This window comes from Elgaria multicarinata, chromosome 3, assembly GCF_023053635.1.
Source record: "Elgaria multicarinata webbii isolate HBS135686 ecotype San Diego chromosome 3, rElgMul1.1.pri, whole genome shotgun sequence".
NCBI lineage: Eukaryota > Metazoa > Chordata > Lepidosauria > Squamata > Anguidae > Elgaria > Elgaria multicarinata.
In genome coordinates, this window is record NC_086173.1 from 81,417,727 (window position 1) to 81,444,235 (window position 26,509).

The 26,509-nt window shown below is 40.7% G+C and overlaps 1 protein-coding gene across 1 annotated transcript in view; it reads right to left on the minus strand.

Annotated features, from left to right (window-relative positions):
- Positions 1 to 10,337: 10,337 nt before the first annotated feature.
- FSTL4 (follistatin like 4) overlaps positions 10,338 to 26,509 on the minus strand; it is a 488,847-nt gene continuing 472,675 nt past the window's right edge. The window contains exons 13-16 of the mRNA XM_063123302.1: positions 23,267 to 23,416; positions 21,914 to 22,021; positions 16,619 to 16,728; positions 10,338 to 11,591 (exon numbers count right to left, since the gene is read on the minus strand). Of these exons, the coding sequence (XP_062979372.1) occupies positions 10,889 to 11,591; positions 16,619 to 16,728; positions 21,914 to 22,021; positions 23,267 to 23,416 (1,071 nt within the window). The 3' untranslated portion in view covers positions 10,338 to 10,888. The remainder of the gene's footprint in view (positions 11,592 to 16,618; positions 16,729 to 21,913; positions 22,022 to 23,266; positions 23,417 to 26,509) is intronic.

Below are 26,509 nucleotides of genomic sequence, written 5' to 3' on the forward strand. Positions count from 1 at the left end.
TGATTGGTTCAGATCACTGATGCTGAAAATGTAAGTTTTTAAAAAGTGTACTTTTGAAATAGCACGCCATGGACCTTTTTGCTAGCAGGGCTGAGCTAAATGGGGGAGAGCTTAGAGTGACCATATGAAAAGGAGGACAGGGCTCCTGTCATTTGTATGCATGCAGCACCTGGTGAAATTCCCTCTTCATCACAATTAAAGCTGCATGATCCCTGCCCTCTTTTGTATCTGTTCACTCTTGTATAGCTCCCATAGCTTTAACTGTTGTGATGAAGAGGGAATTTTACCAGGTGTTGCATGCATACAAATAACACCTGCTGAAATTCCCTTTTCTATGCAACTGTTAAAGATAGAGGAGCCCTGTCCTCCTTTCCATATGGTCACCCTAGGAGAGCTGCCACCACCACCAGTTTACCCTACCCTGTGCCTGTTTACCCTACCCAGTGCCTGTTTGCATTCTTTTCCCCTCCTTATTGCTTTACTATGATTTTATTAGAATGTAAGCCTATGCGGCAGGGTCTTGCTATTTACTGTTTTACTCTGTACAGCACCATGCACATTGATGGTGCTATATAAATAAATTAATAATAATAATAATAATAATAATAATAATAATAATAATAATAATAATAATTTGGGGGCCCTCCAGACCTCAGGGCACTGCACTTGTGTTCCATGTCTGGCTCTGGCTGCACCTCTGGATCCAACCACATTAGTGAGAACAGTGAGATCCTTAGGAAAGGGCCACACAACTGTCTTCTATTCAAGTGGCTGGCTTGTTTTTAATATTTTCCTAGCCAGGCAAGAGCTGCTCACAGGGAAGTAGTATACAAACGGCTTGGGTAATGATTGAAGGACCCCTCGGTGATTTGTGTTTCATAGCAGGGAGGAGAGTGATATTGGATATAAAAATTTTATTATGTTTATTTCTAAATGAACATTTTTCTTCATGATGGAAATTCAGGACAAGCACTAAAAATATCATCAAGAGATCCTTAGGGAAGACATTTTCTTCCTCAACTCTGATTTACCAACCTGACTTTGTATTGCCTTTGTGACCCCTGTTTTCTATTTCTATGAGGTAGAAAGAAAGAAAAATCAACATGATTTCTAACTGTCACCCAATATGGCTTGTGGGGAGTGATTGTTGGTTGTTGGAGGAGGACCGAATCAGCTTCAGTATTTAGATTAGTAATCTATCACTAGCCTTGATGTTCCTCCCCTCTCCCCTTCCACTGCTCTTCTGGTTCAGGCTCAGGGGCACAATTTTTACACACAAAGGAGTTTGATCTATTTCGCTGTGTACACCTTTCCCATCCATATTGCATTGTCAGAATTACTAATAACAATGTGTTCAGTGACAAATTGAGCCATTTGAATTATAATGGCTTATAAATATTATTTCTTTGGCTCTTTTGTGCAGTGCGTGTGGCAAATTTACAGCAGCACTTGCATGCGTTGTGAAGTGGGACCTCCTGAGAGAGGAAGAACTATAGTGGAGAGAGGATTGTATTTGGTGGCGGAGGATCTGGGTTCAAATGAAATCATTGCTTAGCCTTGAAGCTCAGCATGTGGCCTTGGCCAAGTCATTATAGTCGAACCTATTTCACAGGCCATCCTGAACACAAAAGTTCAGGATGGTGGGACAGAAATGTGATTATTATTAATAATAATCTTTGGATTGCCACTGTATGAGTATAACATAATGAGTATGGATGATAGTAAGTAGGGATTACCACAGTATAAGCATAAGAAATTGTATAGCAAGCATGAGTAATTAAGGGCCTCTCTTTACAAAGGGTTGGATCCATACTTAGTGCCAGATCTACACCGAGCAGGATATAACAACTTCAAAAATATCACCTGTATGCCGATGACACACAACTATACCTCTCATCTCCGGAACTTTCTCCTGATGTTCACGATCGTATCTCGGCATGTCTTTCAGATATCTCAGCTTGGCTGCTTCATCGTCGCTTGAAGCTTAACATGGCAAAAACTGAACTGCTTGTTTTCCCTCCTAAACCTTCTCCTCACCTCTCATTCTCTCTTACTGTCAACGATGTCACGCTTACTCCGGTCAAGGAAACTCGTAGCCTTGGCTTTATATTTGATTCCTCGCTCTCCTTTATTCCTCATATCGAGACAGTAGCTAAATCTTGTCGTTTCTTCCTGTATAATATTGCCAGGATTCGACCATTTTTGTCTGTCTCTTCTGCCAAGACTCTCGTTCACGCACTGGTTATCTCTCGGTTGGACTACTGCAACCTCCTCCTCTCTGGCCTCCCCTCGTCTCACATCAGTCCGCTGGTCTCTGTCCACCACTCTGCCGCTAAGATCATCTTCCTGGCCCGCCGCTCTGACCATGTCACTCCGCTTCTGAAATCTCTTCATTGGCTCCCAATTCATTCCAGAATCCAATATAAACTTCTCCTGTTGACCTTCAAAGCTCTTCACAGTCTAGCTCCTGCCTATCTCTCCTCTCTCATCTCACACTATTGCCCCGCTCGTGCTCTTCGCTCCTCTGATGCCATGCTTCTTGCCTGCCCAAGGGTCTCTACTTCCCTTGCTCGGCTTCGTCCATTTTCCTCTGCTGCCCCTCATGCCTGGAATGCTCTTCCAGAACACTTGAGAACTACCAACTCAATCACAGCTTTTAAAACACAGCTAAAAACTTTTCTTTTCCCTATAGCTTTTAAACTTTGAGTTTGTTCTGACTCTATACTGTCAGCTTCACCCTTCCCGGTGCCTGTTTACACTTCCCTGTGCCTGTTTGCATTCTCTTTCCCTTCTTATTGTTTACTACAACTTTATTAGATTGTAAGCCTATGCGGCAGGGTCTTGCTATTTACTGTGTTATCTGTACAGCACCATGTACATCGATGGTGCTATATAAATAAATAATAATAATAATAATAATAATAATAATAATAATAATAATAAAAATGGTTGAAAATAGTATATGGAATGTGTCATGGACCCCAACAGTTGTTAGTGCACTTCAATACTGTTACAAAGCAGTAGTGTAGATCCTGCAACACTTAAGGCTTCATGAGATGGGGAGAAAAACATGGTTCCATACCGTCACTTCTCCCCCCCCCATTTCTGTAACACAATACTTCGTCTTTCTCACAGAGAAGAAAGAGGAAGTAAACAAAGACCACATGGCCCATTCAAGGGGCATTTTATTGTGCCACTTTTCCTGAGCACATCAGGAGATTGCGGCAGGTTTTAATTCTAAAAATAAGTCAGACTTACCAGGGTCTTATTTTGTGATGGGAAGGCCAGAAGGAGCAAGAGACACTTGGGAAGTGGATGCCATTGTCAAAAGGACCCGTGAAAAACCATGAGTGGGCAGTAACGAGGGTGCGATATCTGGAGTCATATGTAATACTAATCAGTGGTGCAAGGGAAAAATTATGCTGAAGGCAAGTTGTCAGAATGCACCATAGACTGCAGACTAATTCAGCCTTCCTCATCCTGGCACCCTCCAGATGTGTTGGACTGTAACTCCCATCATCCTCATGCAGTGATGGTTTGGGATTAGGAGCTGTAGACCAACACATCTGGAGGGGGCCAAGTTGGGGAAGGGTGGATTCATGGCCATTTTCCCTTGCTCTCTCTGTGACTACAGAGGAGGGCATTCTATTTTTGGAATGAGTAGATTCCATGTAGCTTCCAGATGCTTTGAAACTATGCAAATTTACGTGGGAAATTACTTGCTTAAAGCAAAGAAGGAATGGAAAGTTGCCATGTTCTCAGAGACCAATGCCTTAGAAGCGCAGGCTACTTTCTTCCAGAAAATATGCTTAAGCTAACGCACAAGGACACCTGGCAGTCTGTCCTTGAGTTCACCTCATACACTTTAAATTAAAGTCATGGTCAGGAGGACTCCTTGTCGTTACTTTTCATTTTCATAACTCTTGTCGACCGCCGTGACTGCAGCCACTTGAATTTCCCATGGGCTTTGTGCAATGCTATTTCTAGGCTTGCATTTCATGACAAACTAATGGACACATTCATGCCCAAGATGAAGAGTGAGCCCTCCTGGGCCAATGGCAATAAACCTTCAGGACGTTGCTTTGGCAAGCAGTCAAGTGCAACCCCATTAAAGTGCAAACGAGAGCTCTCTCAAATTAACCTAGCATCTGCTGCCACAGTGTCTGAGCCTCAAGTACCAGGGTCTGCACAAAGGGACAAATGGCAAGTGCTCATACATGGGGCTACCGTGTCGTGGGGAGTTCCGCCTTGTAGTTAACACCACTCCCCGGCAAGCAGTACATCATCAAGTTGCAATCACAAAGCTTCTGGCGACTGTCTTCCCCTGTGATTTTATTTTATTCTGTTTATGCAGTGCAATCATTGTGTGTGATATTTTACAGGATAACAAAAAGGAATTTACCTGTAGAATGTAGTACTAAGCTGAAGGACATATTTAAGAACATTTTTATGCACCAAGAAAGGGGTGTGTGTGTGTCCCACCACCATGTTTGTTTACGCAGGGGCACCGGAAAGGTGTGAGAATGTTCTCCAGAGGATTAAGCTTTGTATTTTTCAAAATCCAGTCTTTTGTGGCCATCTGAGCAACAGGAAGTAAAAAAAAATCTTTCGTTGTACAGCTATAGGCACTTGTTCTCTTGGTATTCTGTACTTCCAGTTCTGCACTGATGCCTTGAACTGCATTGAACCCAAGTATCAGAAGCTCTTGTGCAGTTGTTTCCCAAGACATGCTGGTGCCCCACAGAATGTATTTGGGCATATCAACAAACCATAGCAGTATCTCACAAAACAGGACATGACTCAACAATACGACATCCACGTGGCACTCAGATGCCTCATCAGAAGCGCTTTGAATTGGGATGCCAATCCCACTCCTGCTCCAGTACTGCAATTCAGTTATGCTAATTTATGAAGACACTCAAGAGAATAGTTGAATTTTTATCCTCCAGTGGCTGCTCATCCTTTAATACAAGCTAGGGGGCTGGTGCCATAATTTGACATCGAGTTCCTTCGAATAGGCTTTGAACGCAAGTGCCTTTCAACGAATTCAGGAGGAATGCCTGTAACAATCCTGAAGAAATTCATTTGACTTGCATTTCATGAAATGCCAGAGCTCTGAGGGGGAAAGGGCAGTTAAATTTGAACTAACCTTTCAAAGCTCTGGAAGGGCTTGCTTGGCTAAGACTAAGTGCACTTTGTTTTGCTCCGCTCATTCCAGTTTCCTGTCTGTCATTTTGTATTGACTGACTTTATCTGACGGTGTCTGACAAGTGCTGAAGACACCATGCAATGCAGAGGGCTATGTGCTGAAGTACTTAATTAAACAAGCCTCGAAGAAATACAAGGCTATTTGAAGGTGATTGTCTCCCCACCTTAGGCTGTGTTAGCACCAGCTGTTTTCCCCAAGATATAGCTCAGGATGTATGGGAAACAGATGGTTCAGTCAGCACCTTATTCTGGGTTGTGTCCCTGCTTTGGGGTAAGTCGTATCACATTAAAAGGGTATTTTGTTCAATAGAGCCCTGTTTTCCCTTTTCTCCGGCAGGTGTGTGCAAGCTATGCAACAGGCCATTACAGGAAATGGGACATCTGTGTACCCAGACTCATCCATCCATACTTCTCTGCACAATGCAAGTTACTCATATTCTGGAACACGAGTATTCCTTTACTCAAGACTCCCAATTCAGTGCTAGGCTTTTACTATTACTTGGATCAACTGGATTTGCGATGGAATGGTGCAGTAAGAGCAAAAATAAATAAATGGCAACAACAGTGGTCCCAAGTAATCCAGTCAGAAGGATCTTGCCTCACAGACCCCAGATTTAAAGCAGCAACCCTTTAGCTCTTGCTACATGCTTTAGGCAAGACACTGAACTTTTATTGCCCAAGAGAAATACACAGCCTTCAAAAACAGTCAGTTCAGTTGCCTCTTGCTCTGCTTGAAGCTTAAATAATGAAGCTTAAATAACGACACAGAAAGGCTGAATGAAGATCTGAAATGCATGCACACACCTCCCGTTCTTCATATTGGTCCACTGCACTACCTGCATCCACACCAGCAGTGTGTGTGTGTGTGTGTGTGAGAGAGAGAGAGAGAGAGAGAGAGAGGGAGAGAGGGAGAGAGGGAGGAGTGGGTGGGTGGGACAAGACTCTTTTGAACTCTATGGAGTCTGCACAAAGCTATCGACACCCATGGTGGAACACAATCCATGCCTTGTATTTAAACTTCATGAGAGCATGCTTCATTTTGATTACTTCAAAGCAAGCTACATGATAAACGGTTAGACTAAACACTAGCATTGCTTTTCAGTCAATTTGTTTTCAAAAAGCACCCATTATAATCATGGTATTTCTTTTGTACTGTCCTTTATTTAATCTAAGCAGTGAAAAAAGCATTGCATTGAATCTCAGGGACTTGATCCTTATCTTAAATCAGTTACTTTGTTCATTGATTTCAATGCCCATCAAACAGAACTCTCCAGTGATACATGAGCATGTTAGGGTAACTAATTACATGCTAGTTCAATTTAAATTACTTCCACTTAATCACTGTGACTATTAATTTCTTGGCCAAGAAAGAAATATGAAGTGGTACTCCAAATGTTATGTGCAGACCAAAGGAATAAATCAGAAAATGCAACCAAATGAGATTTAATATGCTTGAGAAACAAAAGTTGAAAGGAGACAAACATGATTTACACCTTTTGTGGTACAGAGAAAATTGTGATATTAGTGCATATAAGGGAAAAGGATTTTCAAATGTGCAGCACTTTTTAAAATATTGGATCAAACATCATTGGAATTGTTCACAACTTGTGTAATGCATCTAAATTAAATATCATTTTCTAAGTAGGTTGAGGCCATTAGGATATTTAGAAAACACATCAACAGACCTTGAGGGCAGAAGAGGAAAGTCATAGAAGCATCTTTGGAAGGTTAAAGTTTGGAGTTAACTCTAGTCCAATGTGTTAAGATAAACAGAAAGCAGTGAAGTCTATTACACATCCTTCACATCCTAATTTCAAGAATATTTACCTGAACAGATATTTACAAGGATTTCTTTTTAAAATAATTGTATAAAATTATCCTTTTGCTATATCTATGCCACAAAGGTTTTAATCGATGGGAAACGTACCATTTTAAGAGTAAACTATTTAAGAAATCATAAAAAGGATATTAGAGCAGTGACCAGATCCAGTAAAACACCTCCAGAGTAAGTGCAATATATGGATTCAGCTTTGCTTTACCATTACTGACCACTGCATTTTTTCTAAATGGAGGTAGCCTCCATTATTACATATCTCAGTTCTAACCTCCTATGGCTCATAGGAAAATTATGTAGGCTTTTGCAAAATAACAAATAAAAATGTATATTTTAGCACTGATCAAACTGGGAGAAGGGGTAGAGGATACGATTCCATCTACTCCTGTTAGGAGTTCTTATACCTTTGTCTTATAGAAATGTGCTCAAACACACTACTTTCTCCACTATAAAATTAAGCAGTGGGTTTCTGGGTAACCGAAATAATTCTGTGCTTACTTAATCATAAGATCCCATTCTTCTGCATTTTCTGGCCAACAGCTTTAAAACTACCAGAATGATTTGACTTAAGCTGACAGAATCTGGTTTTAAGCTGAACAAACAATGAAAGCTGAAGGCATGTGATGGCACTGAAAATTCTGTTAACAGTTGCTAGCATTCCTACATACAGCTATAGTCTCCAAGGTACCTCATGGAATCCATGCCTATTAAAAAGTTGACATTTGTAGTGTTGATGGACTTTTAGGTATAATATACAGCAGTAGGTATAAAATGGGCATAATTTGGTAAAAAGCTGACTTGTAAGTAGAAATATTTCTCTTTATTCTTTCAGTTCAAAGAATGGATAAGCAAGTCTAACTTTAAAAAGTTCACACAGCCACTGCAACATGTTCAAAAGGTGTGGATGGGGCAGGAAGGGCGAGTTCCACCCTCACTGTTCATGTGCATCCACTTCCTGCCACCATTTGCGCATTCAGTATATGTGCCAGGGGGTTCTATGTGCATCTGGCACATACATAGAGCTTCTCCCTGCAAAGGGGGTGGGTGGGATTCCTAATTGATTAAGCTCTCCTTCACATGGAGAAGCTTTACATGTATATGTTGGTACATACGTGGGGACCCTTTTTGCATGCGCCAAATTTGAAGATGGAGGCGCATGGCCAACACATGGCAGGGATAGCCTGCCTAATCCTGTAAGTCTCTCACTTACATAAGGGGCATGGATGTCTAAATCCACTTCATGTTAAAACAGTTAGAGACTCCAATGTTAGTCCTACTTAGAGTCGACCCATTGAAACAAATGGGGCATGTTAGTCATGTCCATTCATTTCAATGGGTCTACTCTAAATAGGTCTAACACTGTACTCAACACCGTTATTCTAATTACCACCATATATATTGAATAAATGCCTTTGTATTAATCCCAGTCAACAAACTCATGCAAAAAGAACAGGTCAGCTTTTGGTTCTTTTTAGTGATCCACCAAACACTATGATGCAGCAAACACTGCTCTTGAAGAAGCCAGTCTAAACCAACTTGAAGAAACGTTTTTAAATCATTGGATAAAGATATTTTGACATCCAATGGCTTAGACTATGTATTCTATATCTATTTTTGCATTTTATAACCACTGTTATTCTGTTTCTGTCCATTTTCCAACTGCAATTAGTCACAGTTACCAACGACAGCAGCATACATATATTTTACATCACTTTAAATGTGCAAATGGATGTAAGTTTTATGGAAAATAAACTTACAGTTCTCAGTGTCTGGTGTTGCGTTGTTGCGTATATTTTAATTGGTTTTAGATTATTCTGTGTTTTTTTTTAGATTATTCTTTTTTTCATATGAGAATTATAATTGACTATGAAAAAAAACACTGTGAATGAGAGAATATGAACAGCAGCAGCAAAAAACAGGAAAAAAAATCATTTTCCAGGGTCTTAGATGACAGATGTAAATTAAGTGTCAGAATTATATAAAAGCTAGAAGTTTTCTGCACAAAAATATGCTACTGAAAAGAATTCTTTTCAAGCCAGAGTTATTGTTTTTATGAAGAACCCAATTACTTCGAGTAATGGTAAATTTTTAATGAAGGGGAATAAATGATTTGGGGAAATGTTTCTTTCTATGCTGGGAACAGCACTGCATATTTTCCCATCTTCTAAAATAGCAGCTCATTTTACACATTTTGTATTGCTGCTGCTGTTTAATAAATAAATAAATAAATAAATAAATAAATAAATAAATCTCTCTTGCCTGATTACATAGAAGATAGTTGCATATTTGCCCCATTTATTTTCTAGCTTTCAAACCTGCCACGCTTCTATTGTTTTTACAAACATCTCATATAAAATTAAGTAATATGTTCCTATGTCTGAAGGGCAGGTGACAACTCCGCCCACATAAACTATCGGTGCTTGGGGTGAAACAGAGAAAGAGACCTGATAGTGTAGAATTCGGTCCTGTTTGGTTTCCAAAAGGTATCTTAGCCTGCAATCTTATATCCACTTACTTGGAGGCAAGACCCACTGAAATCAATTGGCCTGTTCAGAAGACACTTTAAACCCCGCTGGTTACAGCTTTTGGTTAAGCAGCAGGATTTTAATGTGTGTTGTGCAATGCATTTTGCTAAACCTGGCTTACTCACTAACCACGGTCAGACCATCTGCAGCAGGGTTAGCAGCTCTAACCATGGCTTGCAGTGTTGTGTGTGACAGCACGGGTTGTGGTTAGTGCTAACCCTGGAGAACCACAGTTTCACTAACCACAGAGTCTGAAGTGTCATCTGAACAGGCTCAATGGGGCTTACTTTTGAGTAGACATATACAGGATTGCACTGTTAGCCTTCTTAAATTGTGTTTGCCCACAAGAAACAATGGGTTTGATCTCATCTTAGTCATGCTTAAAGCATACCCACTGAAAACAATGGATTTAAGTTAGTCATGAGAAACTTAATTGCCAGATATGACTAAGATTGGATCCAGCTGAATATATGTTTCTTTCCAATCTCTTTGCATTCTGAATACTTTTTTTACGTAACAATTGGCTTACACTTTTCCCCACCTTTGGGTTTAACGTCTTACCTTTTTCCTTTGATGTTAGGGGTGATATCTTCAGTGAAGGCCTGTAGCTATTGGAAGGCATTATAGGGGCACTGCCACCCCTTATACACTTAGAAGTATTGTAAGTAGAAATAATAATAATAATTTCAGATTTTCAACTTACCTTCTTAGTTTGAATGTATTTTTAGATGAGCAGAAATTGATTTGTTTGAATATTTAAATTTCCTGACTTGGAATGATTATATAAATAATATCTTCATTTTTTAAAAAAGCTCTAAAAAAGACTTTTGACTGAGATTGCATTTTCAACAGAGTACATAAACACTTAAAAGACCTCCAGTTTGCCCATCCGTGTGAAAATGTCTAAGCTACAGGCCTGATTCCATGCCATATGGCACACACTACAGGGAATGTTATGTTGGACCAACAGAATGAATACTGATCACCTAGACAGAAGTTAAGGATTCATCAGCCTTTCAACTCAAAGGTGTTGTTGTACAGAATCACCAAGGAATGTGGCTTATACAATCTCAGTTGGAGATACGATTCCTTTTTCCCAGCATAGCTTCCATATCTCAAGCTGTAAGTCTGAATTCCACACAAAATTCCCAGCATAACCAATTCCTATTAGCAGAGCATACCTTATATTATAAATCTTGCAAGTAGGTCAGTGTTTTTCCCTCAGTGTAAAAATATACAATGCTACTGCATATATATATTTCTTGCAGTTATAAGTCCAATCAGTACTTTGTGTTCTGAAAGTTCTGTCCTTTTTGACCTTTCATACATCTCCAACCCAAACTATTGTGTTCCCCCTCTTGATACCTGAAACCTCGCATCGTAATGTGTTTTGCCGCCCATTAATGATAAATAGTGAATCCTTTGCTGGTGTTATAAGGTATTGCCCAAATAATCCACTGTCTTGGATAATTCTGTTGTAGCTGCTCCAGGGCCAGTCTTTGCATTTGATAGGGTCTTTTAAATTCTTCAAGACGTCCATTTTCCCTGTTGACAACTCCACAAAAAGCACATCTGTTTGCAAATGTGAAGAAGCATATATATAATACTGATTGCCTTCGGTGAAAGAGGACTGAAATGTCAGATCAGATATGTGCATAGTGGTTTGTAAGTCGTAAATCAACTTGATTTCCCCTTGGATTGTTATTGCCTGGACTCTGATCCTCCTGCTGTGCTCATCTGCGCTGACCAAATAGCGTCCATCAGGGGAGATGTAGGGAGTACCTGATATGTCACTATTGGGGCCAATGATGGAATCTGTAACACTGTCAATTATAAGCTGGGGAGTTATTGGTAGTGATGTATTTGTTTTGCACTGGATGAAGAAGTAGCCGCCTAGGTGAGTGTAGGCCATGGCTTGGGGCAAGCAGCTGTAGTTTTTGAAGCTGATCGTCTTGATGTGAGCCACAGTTTCTAGATCAATTTTGTGAACTTCAGATTTTGACTTGTTAAAGATGAAACCAAATCTAAAATGTAAAAAGCAAAGCAATATATGATCAAAGAGGTGCCTCAAGAAATTGGGCAACATTCTTGAAAGAATAATGTTCATTCATTGATTTATTACATGTCTATACCGCTTGTAGTAGAATCTCTCTGTTTGATTCAGCGATTCCCCGGCCGGAGAAGGAGGGGTCTGACTCAACCAGCCCAGACACACACCCCTTCACTGCCGCTTGTTAACCCTTTAGAGTTGAGGTTCTCAAGGAAGCCACGCCACACTCCAGAAATAGGGACCAAACACTTTTATTCTTCACACTACACCCGTAAGAGGTTTTGGGGGGAAACATGGACAAAGGAATGACACACCTAGGACAGCAGGGACTAATACCTTATCCTCCCCCTTTACATGCCCAAGCTTAATAGAATTCACACACTCCCCACTTTTACCTCCTCCCGGCCTTAACTTCGGCAAGGTCCCTTGCCCAATTGTACCCAAACCTGGACTTAAAACAAAACAAACATATAACTCTGCGACTCAACCCCTTGTTGCTCACTCCGACTTGGCTTCATGCCACTCGAATTAGGACTCCTTCCCTCAGCGGCCACGTGGAGCCTCCGCCATCTAGCCAGCCTGGCCTGGATGCTCTGACTTACCACACACACGCTGGACTCCTAACACCCACAGGAAAGAGACCAGCCCCTTAGGTGCCTAGGCCTTTTATCCCTTTCTGGGACCCCCTTGTCACCAGACCCACCCTGACCAATAGAAACCCCATAGCAACCCACACTTCTCCCGAAGGGAGGGGGAATGCTCGCAGACATTGCACAGCTGCAACTTGTTACTTTCCCCGACCCCCCGGTACCAGCCCGGGGAGGTGTTATCAAATGCCAGGCACTTCTTGCCCAGCGCAGCCTTGGCATTTCGCTTGCTACTCCCTTTTCAGATACAAAGAAACCCCTCTCCCTCTCCCTGGGATGAAGCAAAAGATGTTCTCTTAAAGGGACCATGGGCTCAGCCCATGACACCGCTCAATAGCCAAAGTTCCCTGGGCAGGCTTTTTTTTTTTTTAAAAAAAAAAAAAATCAGAACAATAAAATCCTGCATAATAGTACACTGGCTGAGTGTTTGAAGCACTCTACAGATGTTATCTTAGTAAGGTTTACAGCAACCCTGGAAGGTAGGCCAATATTATTATTGTTATATTATATATAGATTGGGGAAAGGGGTGAGGCAAGGAGAAAATGCCTTGCTTAAGGCCACACAACTATTTCACAGTGGAGTTGTGATTTTAGCACGGGATTCTCAGCTCATATTGTGACTCATCTTAAACACCACATTAAAGAGCGCACCATACTACAGGACACGCAGAGATGCTCAATAAACAAGACATATTAAAACTCAATTCCAGGATATTGCGAGCTGTACTCTGGAAATAAGAAATAAAGTGAATTGCTGTGCTGGTGGCGGTTTGCCCTGGGACAGTTCCTCAAGGTGTAGTATGGCAATCGCAAAGGATAACTAGTAAAGGCTAGAAGTTAGGATTGGTTATTGTTTCTCAGTTAATAGCACATGGATATTTTTTTAATGTAAGACCAACATCAGCCTAAGTCCTGAAGACTATGTAGCACAGAAAGCTAATTCTTCAAGTCATGTAAGGGTAATAATTTATAATAACCATTAATAACCATTATTCTTCTCCAAGTCAAAAGTAAACAGAAAACTAAGGAAATATGGGCTAGACTAAGTCATACTTAGATGCATTCAAATCAATGGGACGTGGGTTAGTCACGACTATGATTAAGGCTGGATCTGACCCCAAATTTTAAATGTCCTGTAAAAGTTAAGTATGCCCCCCCAATATGACTATAGTATTTTTTTCTTTGCATAGATGATAGATTTCCCTTGCATTTGTTGCATATATTGTCCTAACTTTTCCTATTATCTCTTTAAGGAAAATACTTAATAAAGAGATTGTTGGGTGGAGAAAAAGCACTAAGCTGTGCATTTGCCTTGTTGTAATATGTCCCCTGTTGTGAGTCAATCTCAAAGGAAAACAATAGAAAACAGTCACTTCCACCGCAGTTCTGTACACTTGAATGGTTTATCAGCATCAAAGACTAGAGTGTTGTGTTTCATGAGGTCATGCGTTGGAGCAGTTGTTCCACTCCTTCCCAAACACAGCAAGTCTAGGTTGCTAGATTTCCATAATAACTGTAGTCCCAGTATCCCATTGTGTGAAAAATCATATTTCAGACCTGCTGTCTCCAAATAATAGGTGTGTGTGTGTTTTCTGTTTAGTCAAAAGCATCACTGCATGTCCAGCCATGGCAATTTACTCCTGAAGCTAAGATAGTATGTGATCACACGTGAACACTCCTGGGAGTTAGCTTTTCATTCAGCTGTTTTACTTGTATCCATTACACACTTGCCTTGGGAGGAAAAAAAAAACCACTAGCAGAGAAATTGAAAATGGTATGTGATTGAAGAGCAATATGACACCTGCAGCTCTTTTGAATTAAGTATCATGAAGGATGCTTTAAATAAAAACCTCCCTTTTAAAGCATTAAAAATTCTTAGGAGAAACTGTAGAAAGCAATCCCATATACACTTACCTTAGAGTAAGTCATACGAGCTCAGGCAAATCATGTTTACTCTGTACAGCACCATGTACACTGATGGTGCTATATAAATAAATAATAATAATAATAAGGCATGAGGTGCAGATGGCCATGAGCTTGTGTGCATTCCCCTCTCCTGTTCTGCTACAGTCAACAGGAGGAGCTCCAAAGCTTTCACTTCTGCTTTTCAACTACTGTTTTGCAGTGTGGTCCAGAACCAGAATTATGGTTAACATAGGGTGACCATATGAAAAAGAGGACAGGACACCTACTGAAATTCCCTTTTCAATGCAGCTGCTAAAGATGCAGGAGCCCTGTCCTCCTTTCCATATGGTCACCTTAGAACACAAACTATGGTTAGTTTCAACAAGTCAGCTTCGGAAACCATGGCTTGAAGTTAGCTTCTTTGAAATGAACCATACATAACCATAGTTTGTTGCATCAGTCATCATGACAACTTGCAGTGAAGGGTACAAGGGTTGCACATTTAAAGGTGGCCTAGAAATAATTTTAAATAAATAAGGGCACAATCCTATGTGTGTTTAGACAAAAAAAGTCCCAGAACTCCCAGCATTTCCCAGCCAGCATAATTGGCTGGGGCATGCTGGAAATTATAATGTTCTTCTGTCTAAACATGCATAGGATTGTGCCCTAAATAAATACATTTTGGAAAGCAAAAGTTTCCAAACACCTGTTCCCAACTGCACAGAAAAGCAGGGAGGGAGGAGAGTTCATGGCAGCCGATTCCTGCTCATGCATGTTGCATTTTCCATGGCATGAAGTGCGCCACTTCTCCGTACAAAGTGCCAATTTGTACGTGAGACTGTTGTTATCTGACATCTTAATTTAAAAAAATTGTTCACTGTATGTTTAATAATAAATAATTATCTTTCTTCCTGAGCACCATTGGAATAACAGAAAGATAACTACATGTTGTGAACTGCTTTGGTTGTATTTATAGAAAAATGCACACATATTTCTAATAAATTAAGATATTAACAGTTATTTTTCTGCATTGGAACAGATACAAAAATTGTTCTAGGCTCACATGACCATCCTGGGCAAACCTGAGAGTTCTGGGATCTGGATACTGCATGACCAACAGGCCACATAAAAACTGCTGACACTACTTTGTGACTGGGCAGAACATTTGCAAGGGCTCTCAGCTAGGAACAGACAAACATTGCCACTGAAACTTCACACAACATGATTTTTAAACATGTGTTTAAATATTTCTATGCTGCTCTTCAGTTCAAAATTTCCAGGGCAGTTTTCTATAACTAATAAAAACAGAGAAAGACAGAGCTAAAAAGAGTCACATTTTAACAGTGGTTAAAAGTTCTGGAAAATCAAAGGGTGTTATTTTTCCTGGCAACTTAAAATACATAAACATAGGTGTTAATGAAGGAATTCAAAGATCCTTCCTCAAAGGGGAAATGTCTGAGGAATTTCAACCGAAGACAAAAGATCTTAACAAAATTGCTCTGAGGTTCTGGCAAATCCTTAGAGCAAGGTGCCATGAGTTTGGAGTTCTTGGCCAGGACCTATTGTGACTTCTCTCACCTGTCATAATAGTGCTGGGAACTGTGTGGCATCCATATTCTAGGCCAAGGGTGAGGAACCTCTTTAAGTATGATGGCTGAATTCAGTTTTGGAGAAGCTGTTGAGGGGCACATTCCAGTGGTGGTGTCCCCTCCCCAGTAAGGAAGCCTTAGGAGTGGTATTATAACCTTTTTGAATTGTTGGGAGGGGGGAATGCACGAAAGCCAGGTAAATTGTAGTTGGGGAAAAGGGATGAGGTGACCTGGAGAACTGTATACTGGGATTCCAAGAGACCAGGTATTGGTCCCTGGACCTGAGGTTTCCCACCCCTGCCCTAAATATTACTGGGGTTTCTGGGGACTGGGATAGAGGGGTATGACCACACCAGCAATTATGATTTGTGTACTTGTAGTTATGTTTCTAGGGCAAGTTTGTGCAGGATATGGGCTTTCTCCCTGAGAAATGAATGAAGAAGCACATTGAAAGTGTGTCAGCATCACAAACCAGAAACAACATTATATCTTATTAGACTGCTACCATACTGAGGATAAAATTGTAAATGGTTGGTTTGGGTTTCTATAGAACGAAGCATGATAGCTGGAGAATCTCTTCAGTGTTTCTAATTAAATACCACATACTTCACAGGTTTTCCCTGGTTGAAACCCTATGACAAACAGAAGCTCATTTATTATCATGCTGGCCATTACTGCTTGTATGCCTCCTGCTTGATTTCATGCACTCTTTCTTGTTTCATAGCTAACTTACGGTTTATATTTCTTAGCATGGTGGAGCTTCAAGCAATTGCTGCACAATTCAAGGGAAGTCATACTCATGATTAATAACTATTTCATTAGACTGAAGGTACACACTACGGGGTTAAGCAGTTTCTTACCTGATGTGATTAATAATAAGGTTTGTATGCGGAATAAAATAATCATCCATTCCATTCAGATGGGTGTGAATGATCTGCTGGTTTTCTCCTGTACTTGCCTCTGGTATCACCTACAATAAATAATCAAAATGCTGAGCACTGACAGAGCAATGCCCTGAAATGTCCTGAAATGTAAATTCCATATTACTTAAATGAACATTACATACATGATTTTTGCCATGTATCTAGCAGCATTTCGTAAGTGCAAATGATGGTTGTCCTGGTTCCTTGAAACAAAGGATATTAAAAACGGCATCTGTAGGTATGTGACATTTGCAAGGTAAGAGAACAACTCCCCATCTGCTTTCGAGCTGTTTATATCAAAAGGCAATGCAATCTCATGCAGGCGTTAGTGTCCCAACAATAACCCTGCAATAATTTTTCCGCACTGCCTGTAATAAACATTGTTTTCATGTTCACATTTATTAATCTCACTTAAATGCATCATGCTAATTCACTGACTTGAATGACCGACAGCAAAGTCACAGCAGTTAATTATCTCTTTGAAAGGTTATCTACTATGCTGGGAAGTGGAGGGGTGGGGGGTGGCAGGAAGTTATGTGGATAAGAACAGTGTGAATCTTTCTCTTTCCAAAAAGGCTATTCCTGAGGAGAATGCAAGACTTTGTTATAATGAAAAACTCATTTCATTATTTCTCTTGTAAACCCAGCAAAATGTGGAGGTGAAACTTTCTTTTAAAAAAGGTAAAATACTGACATTCCTTATTTGAGGAGGGTTTTCTGTTTGTTTGTTTTTTAAAAGATGGCTAAGGTCAGTTCATTAGGAACGTTTCCTAATGCGGTGGGTTAACAGGATGCCCTACAATTTACAGTTAAATAATTCATTATGGAAACTGCTAGAGCCGTAAAAGATTTGCATCAAATATTTTGGTCAGGCCATTTAGAGGTCTCCAATTAAATCAATGGAGAAATTTACCATTTCTTGATGAAAGTGTTTTAACACAACCAGGAAAAGTAGCGCCTCTGCCTCCTTCCATATCTACCTGCCCGGACCTTAAGATCATCTACAGGGGCCCTTCTCCGTGAGCCCCTGCCGAAGGAAGTGAGGCAGGTGGCTACTAGGAGGAGGGCTTTCTCCTCTGTGGCACCCCGGTTGTGGAATGAGCTCCCCAGAGAGGTCCGCCTGGTGCCTACACTGTACTCCTTTCGTCGCCAGCTGAAGACCTTTTTATTCTCTCAGTATTTTAACACTTAATTTTAACTTAAATTTAAATTTTACTGTTTTAACTCTGCTGCGTGGTTTTATCCTGGTTGTGCTTTTTATACTGTATTTTGCATTTGTGCTTTTAACCTGTTGGTTGTTTTATGATGGTTTTAATTTTTGTGAACCGCCCAGAGAGCTTCAGCTATTGGGCGGTATAAAAATGTAATAAATAAATAAAATAAATAAATAAAATATGTTGTGGCCCCATGTTACTAATGCAGTATAAGCAAAACAAGTGCAGCGTATATCTTCTTCACCGGTTTGTGTGTGAACTAAGACATTAGGGGTCCGAAATTGAGGGTTTTGGCAGTGGGACCACATGGAGTTATTCTTTGTGCTACCCATGATAGGTTAGAGATGAGTGAGTCGCTGGTTTTCTTTCTGTTGCTCTTCATCACCAACTTTGTGGATGGTCAGGAGGTGGTACTGCAGCCACTGCCTCTGCGGGCAGTAATACAAAAGGCTCCAAAGTTCCACCTGATCCTACAAAGCTTCTGAGTCTGGCTTACCTCCTCAGCCTGAGAAACATGTCACTCAAGCGAGTGCCAGCTCCAGGTTTCCGAGGGCCCTTGGGTAAGATGCCCTCAATGGGCCCCCATCCCTCAGTGAGACTACCTTCTCACCGGCATGGTTGCCTGGTGCTGCTGCTCCTCTTCCTCATTATGGTTACCGCCTGTTTGCTTGCCAGACAGCCAGGCAGTGAGCAAGTAGCCAGTGGCATCTACTTCTCCTCCTTTACACCACCGCTGTTGTCTGCGTCAGAGTAAAATGTGGGTGAACAAGCAAGTTGCAATGGTGTGGAGGAAGAGCTCATCAGTGGGCCCCTTGCTGGGATGTGGGACCTCAGGAGGAGGTGCCCAACCATGCCAAATCTTGATGCTGGCCCTGACTCAACTAGGGACTGAGCTGCTCTCAAAGACCCCTTTGACACACTGGCCACTCCTTTTCTTCTTCTTCAACTCTTCAGTAGAGAAAATAACTAAGGAGGAGATAAAACAAAATGAATGGGAAGCTGCTGCTAATGTTAATCTACAATCTTGGTGTATGTGCATTGGACAACATAACAGAGATGACCGTCTGAGTCACTGTAGATGCCTAACTGCTTTCCAACTGTGCAGATAGCATGTCCTTGTTAATAACCACAAACCGAAGCCCATCTTTCTTTTAATTACAGCAACTCTGCACAGCCAGACAGAAGAATTAAAATTGGAAAGGGTAAAGAGAACTTGTTATGTTGTCTTGTACCTTGCATGTGAAGCTGTATTAGTCATTAGGGCTGTGGGTTGGGGTTAAGAAACACTGCTAAAAGAAAGAAAGAAGAAAGAAAGACTGTTTTGTGCCTCCTCCTATGAGACCATGGTTTTATTTACTGAACACACTAATAACGGATTTCATGTAAAAAAAAAAAATTAGTCTAATAATCTGTAGACATCATTTTGCATGTCGGTTTCCTTATTTGGGAAGGCAGCTGGAGTATTACTGGGAAACAGTTAGTTTGTAAAATGCTGTATATCATGAGCAACATCCAGTGTTGCATGAGCTGACTTCTCTGCTCACAATGGGACTTTCATACCGCCCCCACCCATCCCCATCTGCTTAGGAGAATTTCCCAAACCTCTGGAGCCCATTTGGAGGGAGTGGATTGTAAACTTGAAGGGAGAATTCATTTAACCAAGGGTGTCCCTTCTGCTGGCAGAGGGACACTGTTGGATCTCATCCCATGTGAAGCATATTGTTTTAGAGATGAATAAGGAGTTCCTATTTTCACTTTCTGACAAAATGATAATTGTGGAATCTACAGCTATAAAATCCCTCCTGAATAAAAGGAAACATCAATGAAGATCATAGACAATGGTAGAACATGGGAAACCACATAGGAGTGCACAGCACATTTCATTAGGGTGTGCACCCAAGGATGGTTTTTTTAAAGGCGAACATTTATCAGATACTCAAATCATAAAGGCCATTATTTTTATTCATCAAACAAACTAAAGAAACTAAAACTTAGCTAACTTTTTTTTTAAAAAAAAATAACTAAAATTTACTTTAAACATGCAAACCTAAAAAATGAGACACAAAATATTAATTTTTTGCTATAGTGCTAATCGGACGGATACAAAGATGCAGTCAATTTTCTTGATCTTGATCTTTAACCAGATAATGAACTAACCCCAACTGACCAAAACAGATTAAGTCTTCTTTATCTTCCTGTCCTAGTGAATGAGACATTGTTCACTAGGTGCTATAGCCTTAAATTCCTCAATCACATCACATTTAACTATGACGGAGTCAAGCGGTGGTTGGGGGGGAGGCATGTGAGAGTGAGGCCTCCCTGGCCCCCTCCTCCCCACTGGCACCTGGTAGTGCCACTGCAACTCCCTGGCCCTCAAGAAGCAAGGGTGGCAGTGTTGTTAGGGAAGCCACATTTCCAAGTGAGTTCATTGATGGTGGTCTTGGGTTATGTGGGGCAGAAAGGGGGAGAGAGAGGGAAAGAGAGAGAAGGAAAATCTCTTACGAGCTCATCTTGTGGTATTGCTGGTGAGTCACCCCCTGTCCTCCTCACCCATCCTACTCCCTAAGAGGGCCCAGGGCCTGGCCCCTTCCCTGCTGCTGTGGTGGGCAGGACAGACCTCGAGCAATGCAGCAGCAACTACTGCTGTGACTGTGTTTGCAGCTTGGCTAGGGCCAAGCTCACCACCACAGCAACAGAGTGCACAGGAAATGATCCAAACATGGCGTGTCTTCCAGAGCTGCTCCTTGTCTCTGTCCCTTTGGACTGCAGGAGGAAGGTGCCTTGGCTGAGAAGAGAGCATCTATGAGCCACCCTCTTGCCTGGGGAGCATGCCCGGCAGCCTTGCGAGACTTTAGGGTGTGCCTGGGCACACCCGGTAACCCCCTGTGCATGCCTATATCTCTTATTCCCATACTTCCTTCATTTATCAAATCAGTTCCTATGTCGCTAGGACTAAACATTGTAGAATGTTTCATTGTAGAATGTAGAATGACCAAGGGTCTCTACTTCCCTTGCTCGGCTTCGTCCATTTTCTTCTGCTGCCCCTTATGCCTGGAACGCTCTTCCAGAACATTTGAGAACTACAAGTTCAACCGCAGCTTTTAAAGCTCAGCTAAAAACTTTTCTTTTTCCTAAAGCTTTTAAAACCTGATTTTGTTCTGACTTTATACTGTTAGTTTTACCCTACCGAGTGCCTGTTTACCCTACCCTGTGCCTGTTTGCATTCTCTTCCCCTCCTTATTGTTTTATTATGATTTTATTAGAATGTAAGCCTATGCGGCAGGGTCTTGCTATTTACTGTTTTACTCTGTACAGCACCATGTACATTGATGGTGCTATATAAATAAATAAATAAATAAATAAATAAATAAATAATAATAGAACAGCATCGGTTTCAATCTCATGAACCCATGAGGCACATCAACTCCAATTCTAGAACATGTGTTCTTTAGATTGTAGGTCTTTGTTGGTTGCACTCTATAACGGTACCCATGGTGAATCAAACCAATAGAACGATGAATGCTGTTTTTGGAGAGAAAAAGTAAAAGATAAGGAATGGGGAGGGCTGAGGAAGAGAAAGGTAAGGAGAGAACTGTGCTGAAGGCAAAGGAAGATATAGGGCAAAGAGGAAATTGGCAGAAATCTCTCCCTCTTCTTCCCTTTCATTCAGAGGTGACAGCTGAATCAAAAGTTGCTCTGTAAGTGAAAAAGCACCATGATTCCACCAATGCAGTTGAAATGGTCTTTAGTTCACACATGGACACATGAATCACACTCTACCACAATTTAGACATTTCTTGTTGGCATCTCTATTCTTAGCATATAAAAAGACTACACAGTGGATTGAAAAGTTGTTTTGGACTGTGTCCAAAACAGAAGAAATAGAGATAAGATAGAAAGACAATACATGCCAACTAAACAACAAGGTGTATAGGTGGAAATCGTATTGTTAATTATCGGAAGAGTACAATGTCCGTAAAGAAATTGTGATTAGCTATTCAGGTCATATGAGGCTTACCTGCAGGGTTGGATGGGACTTCTTGATATCCCCCCAGCTAAGTACCCAAATTTGGTCATGTGACTTATCATAATGTAATTTTACTGGTAGAGGGTCAATATCCAGGGTCTTCAAAGAAACAAAAACAGTGGCATTAGTTCTTTACTAAAAGGGGTGTAAGCTCATGTTAACAAATGCTAAAGAAAACGTTTTGTGAACATTCTTCATTCCAAGTCAAAGTTGGTCAACATAACACTGCATGCCATTGGATATATCCAGGATAAGACAACACTATAGAAGGTCTGCTTCATATTATTCACAATGATGTGGCTGCTATCATCCCTTGGCTACTTCCGCACCATCCCAATGACATATGCAACCTCCACCCAGGTGGCTAGCAAAGATCATGTGTCAGCATACCATACTAGTGGCACCTGTACTGATCATTAGGGCGCTGGATGCTGTGGCTTCCTTCCATGTGCAATTTTAGAAATGTGTCCTGTACTGAATAAGACTCAGAGTTTTCTTGAAGGCAACAGAACCACTTCATCTATGTATGCTTGCAATTCATTTGGCAATTGGGTGAATAAGGAAGAGGAATTCTGGAGACCCAGTCTTATCAGTGCTTGTGGAAGCCATAAGCCATCCTCAGGTTGCAATCCTCTATACACTCACCTGAGAGAAGGTTCTGTTGAACTCAGTGGGGCTTGCTTCTGAGTAGGCACACATAGAACTGCATTGTAAATATCAGGTTTGGCCACTTGAACAACATACAGCCTAATCCTATGCATGTTTAACTGCCTTGAGTCCCATTACGGGGAAAAAGGCGGGATGATGATGATGATGATGATGATGTTTACCTGGACATCAGTCCAGTTGAGTTCAGTGCAAAGAAGTACAACCTTACAACAAGTACAACCTTACCCTGCATCTTTACTCTGAAGTAAGCTCCCACTGTAGTCAGTGGGACTTATTCTCAGGTAAATGTGCATAGGATTGCAGCCTCAGAGTTCTATATACTCTCTGTATATGTTTATCAATGTTATACATTGCAACTTATGCTGTTGATAGAGGAGTTCAATTGACGCTAACATTTTTATTGTCAAAACATCATACTGACAAACGTAAGTAATAACAATGCCATTTCTAGTAGCCATTTCAGTTTCTTCTAGTATTAGATATTGCCACACTCACAGCAAGCAGCAACCCCCCTTTCTTTCTCTTAGTTAAAGGAAAGTGTCAATTGTCAGACCAGAAGGCATGGCCAAGTCAGTAGCTGGAATCTCCCATGGGAAGGGGGGAAGAGGCCAAATTCCTGGCAGTATCCAAGCCTTTCTCTACCCTAAAGTGTTCAGTTGCCCCCTGGAAAGTTACCTGAATGACTTTCTGAGTCTGGATATCAAGGATCATTATTCGATTCCACTTAGGCTGTGTTACATAAATATATTTGTCTCTGACATTGACAGCAGAAGCCCAGAGGCAGGACTGAATGGCTTCACCTTCAACTCTAGGACAGATTTCTGCCTGAAATAAAAAGAATGAAAGCAGGTTTAATCCGTTTAAGCTCAGTGCTGTGATTCAGACAGTCTGCCATATACATCCACAAAGGAAAAGAATAGATGGCATTAAGTAAACATGATGTATTTGCTTTTGTAGCCAAGAATGGGGAACAACTGTTTGGCCAAACTTCCATCCTACTCCCCAGTGTGTTAATAAGGAGCATGGAGTATTGCTTTGGGTTGAGCTTACTCTGTGGTCCTTGTAAAACTCAGTTCAGGAGAAGTGAAGAGCTGTGAATCTGTTTAGAGTCAGTCTGGCTTAGCATTTCTAAGGCAGACTTCCTGAGAATTAGAGAGCTTTATTGTGGTTCCTTCGCCATTTTATAAGTGTGCTGAAGATGAAGCGAAATAGAAAGTTCCAAATTACTGTACAGCTGGATTTTGCTTTATATCTCTTAAAATAGGAAGATGTGTTTATGATTGAGATAGATATATATATATATATATATATATATATATATATATATATATATGCCAACATATGTGATTGCTTTGCACCATCAAGGCAAATAACCATATAATGGGCCTGTTTTAAATTAACAATGGATGTGGGGCAAACTAGCAAAGATGTAATCCTGGTCATCCAGCAGGTACGAACACCATGATTTTTTTTTTTAATATTTATCATTACATTTATATCCTGCCTCTCTTTTTTTCTCTTGCAAAGAACCCAAGGTTGATTACATGGCCTCCCCTTCTCCATTTTATTCTCAAAACAACCCTGCTTGACTGAGAGTCAGTGACTTGCCCAAAGTCACCCAGTGAGCTTCATGACTGAGTCGGGACTAGAACGCAGATCTCCCGAATCCCAGTCCAATGCTTTAGCCACTACATTACACTGTCTCTAAGTAGTAGATGATTATATTTGCAAGCATGTATATCTGAAGTGCAGAGTACACAGATCATTTACAGAAGAATGTGCAAATCACCTGGGGCAATACATAAAACGTAGGTCACCTGGGCATTTGCTATGGAAGCAAAACTAGAACAATGGCAAAAGCAGCAAGATGTGAAATTAATTTCTGAATATGCAGTGTGCATGTTCATGTTAAGCAATTGCTCACTTAGTCCAGACTTCAACCTGATAGCTAACCTGTTTCATCCTTTTACATATGCCTTCCGCTGTATCTTTAGAAATGAGGAAATTAACAGTTGTATCCAATGGCATCATTCTGTTAGTGCAAAGCTTCAACTGACTGCAGAAATCTGTTCCATCCTTTCACAAATATCATTGTGCAAGCTGTTGAACAAGGTATTGCACTAGACATTGCCCATGGTGTTGCACAACTCATTATGACTTGTTTTGACTATAGCAACTGCTATAGGAACAAAGGCTACTTCTTGTACTTTTTCTATGCTTAGCCAGGCATCGGATACAACTCTGAGACAGAGAAAAACTTTTGCTAATTACTTCTTGTTTTCTAAAAATCACCTAATCACATCTGCTGGACCACCTACTCCCTTATAAATCTGCCCATGCATTGAGATCTATGTTTGAGGTTCTTCTTTGAAGTTGGTTTATTTATTATTTATTTATTTAAAATATTTATATCCCACCCTATATCACTAAGATCTCAGGGCGGCGTACAAATAAAAACATACAGTATAAAACAATAAATATACACAAATTAAACCATGATCCAAGTTAAAACAATATATAATTTAAAAGCAATAAATTATTCTCTAGATGTCCCCCCAACCCTGGAAGTAAGGCAGTAGGAGTTAGGAATGTCATGGGCACTCAGATGAGTCCAGGAGTCCACCCCAGAACCAGCTCACTGGGACACGGCACATTCGCAGGCCTGCTCTTCGAGCGCCCTGCAGTCCGATGAGTGCATGGCAGCTGTCCTCCCTGGTCTGGAGCCCCTATTGTTGTGCACAATAAGGGTCCGGAAATTGCGTATCTCCTACCTTGCTTAAACAGGGCCTTTATGGCTCCATTTATGCAAGGTAGGAGATACACAATTTCTAGAGCCTCCATTTTGCATAACAATGGAGGCCCCAGACCAGGGTAGATGGGCTCGCAGCCTTTTCAGGTGCTAGCTGAGCCCTGAAGAAGCTTGCGCAGTGCCACAATCAAGGGTGGGCAGCAGCAGTTTGGTGATTATCTGATGGAGCCAGACATGGGTGAGCCACATTTTAAAGTAGTTTATTTAAGAAATACAAGGTAACAGTTACATAACAAAACCACCAACACTTAGAGGCCTTTTACATTATTCATCACAGATTCTATATATATTTTAGAATTGTTGTCCCTGAACAAATTGCTCTGTTACCACCACAAAATAATCACTTTTCAATTATTCGCCATGCTAGTTACTGCACTTTGGTGGATGCAGGTCTGCAGACGCTGCATTAATGCATGTAATAAAGGGGGACCTTTATTCCAAGTCCTGCTTGATTATCCCTCTGATCAATAGGTTATGTTGTGTTCGTTTTTCAGCAAGAGCCACCTCCCAGATTTTCAGAAACCTTCCATTCACAGTGTACCTTATTTTCATTTCCATGTATTGTATAATAACCATTCTGGTTGCTGTTAGTAATAGTAAAATTAGCTTTTTATTTCTTTTAAGCTGTTGTGAGTTTTTACTGATTGGATTCCCCTCCCAAAATGTTTTATTGTTTGATTTGTTTTGTTGTATTTGTTTTACTCTTTCTTTAGCTGCCCTGGAAATGGGGATTGGCCATTTATTATAAAATGTATTGTTAAATTTTAGTAATATATTAAACATGTTTTATTTATTACTAAAATGTATTTGTTACTTGTTTTGTGCTTTTATGGTTTACTGCCTGCTGTGGCTTGTTTGTTACGTAGGATTTTTCTTCTTTTTTCTGTCATTTGTCGCACTGTTCTATTTTAGTTGTACCCTGCTCTGGAAGCCATGGCTGAAGAATGGATAATAAATGTTCAAAGTAATTAAGAAATCATGTCTGAAGTGGGGTCGGGGAGGAGCAGAGCGGTGGATCTCTTGGTCCATCTGAAGTCAGCTTGTGCTGGCCAGGGGAGAAGGTGGTTCTGTTTATTTCAACACACACACACACACACAATGTAAGAAAC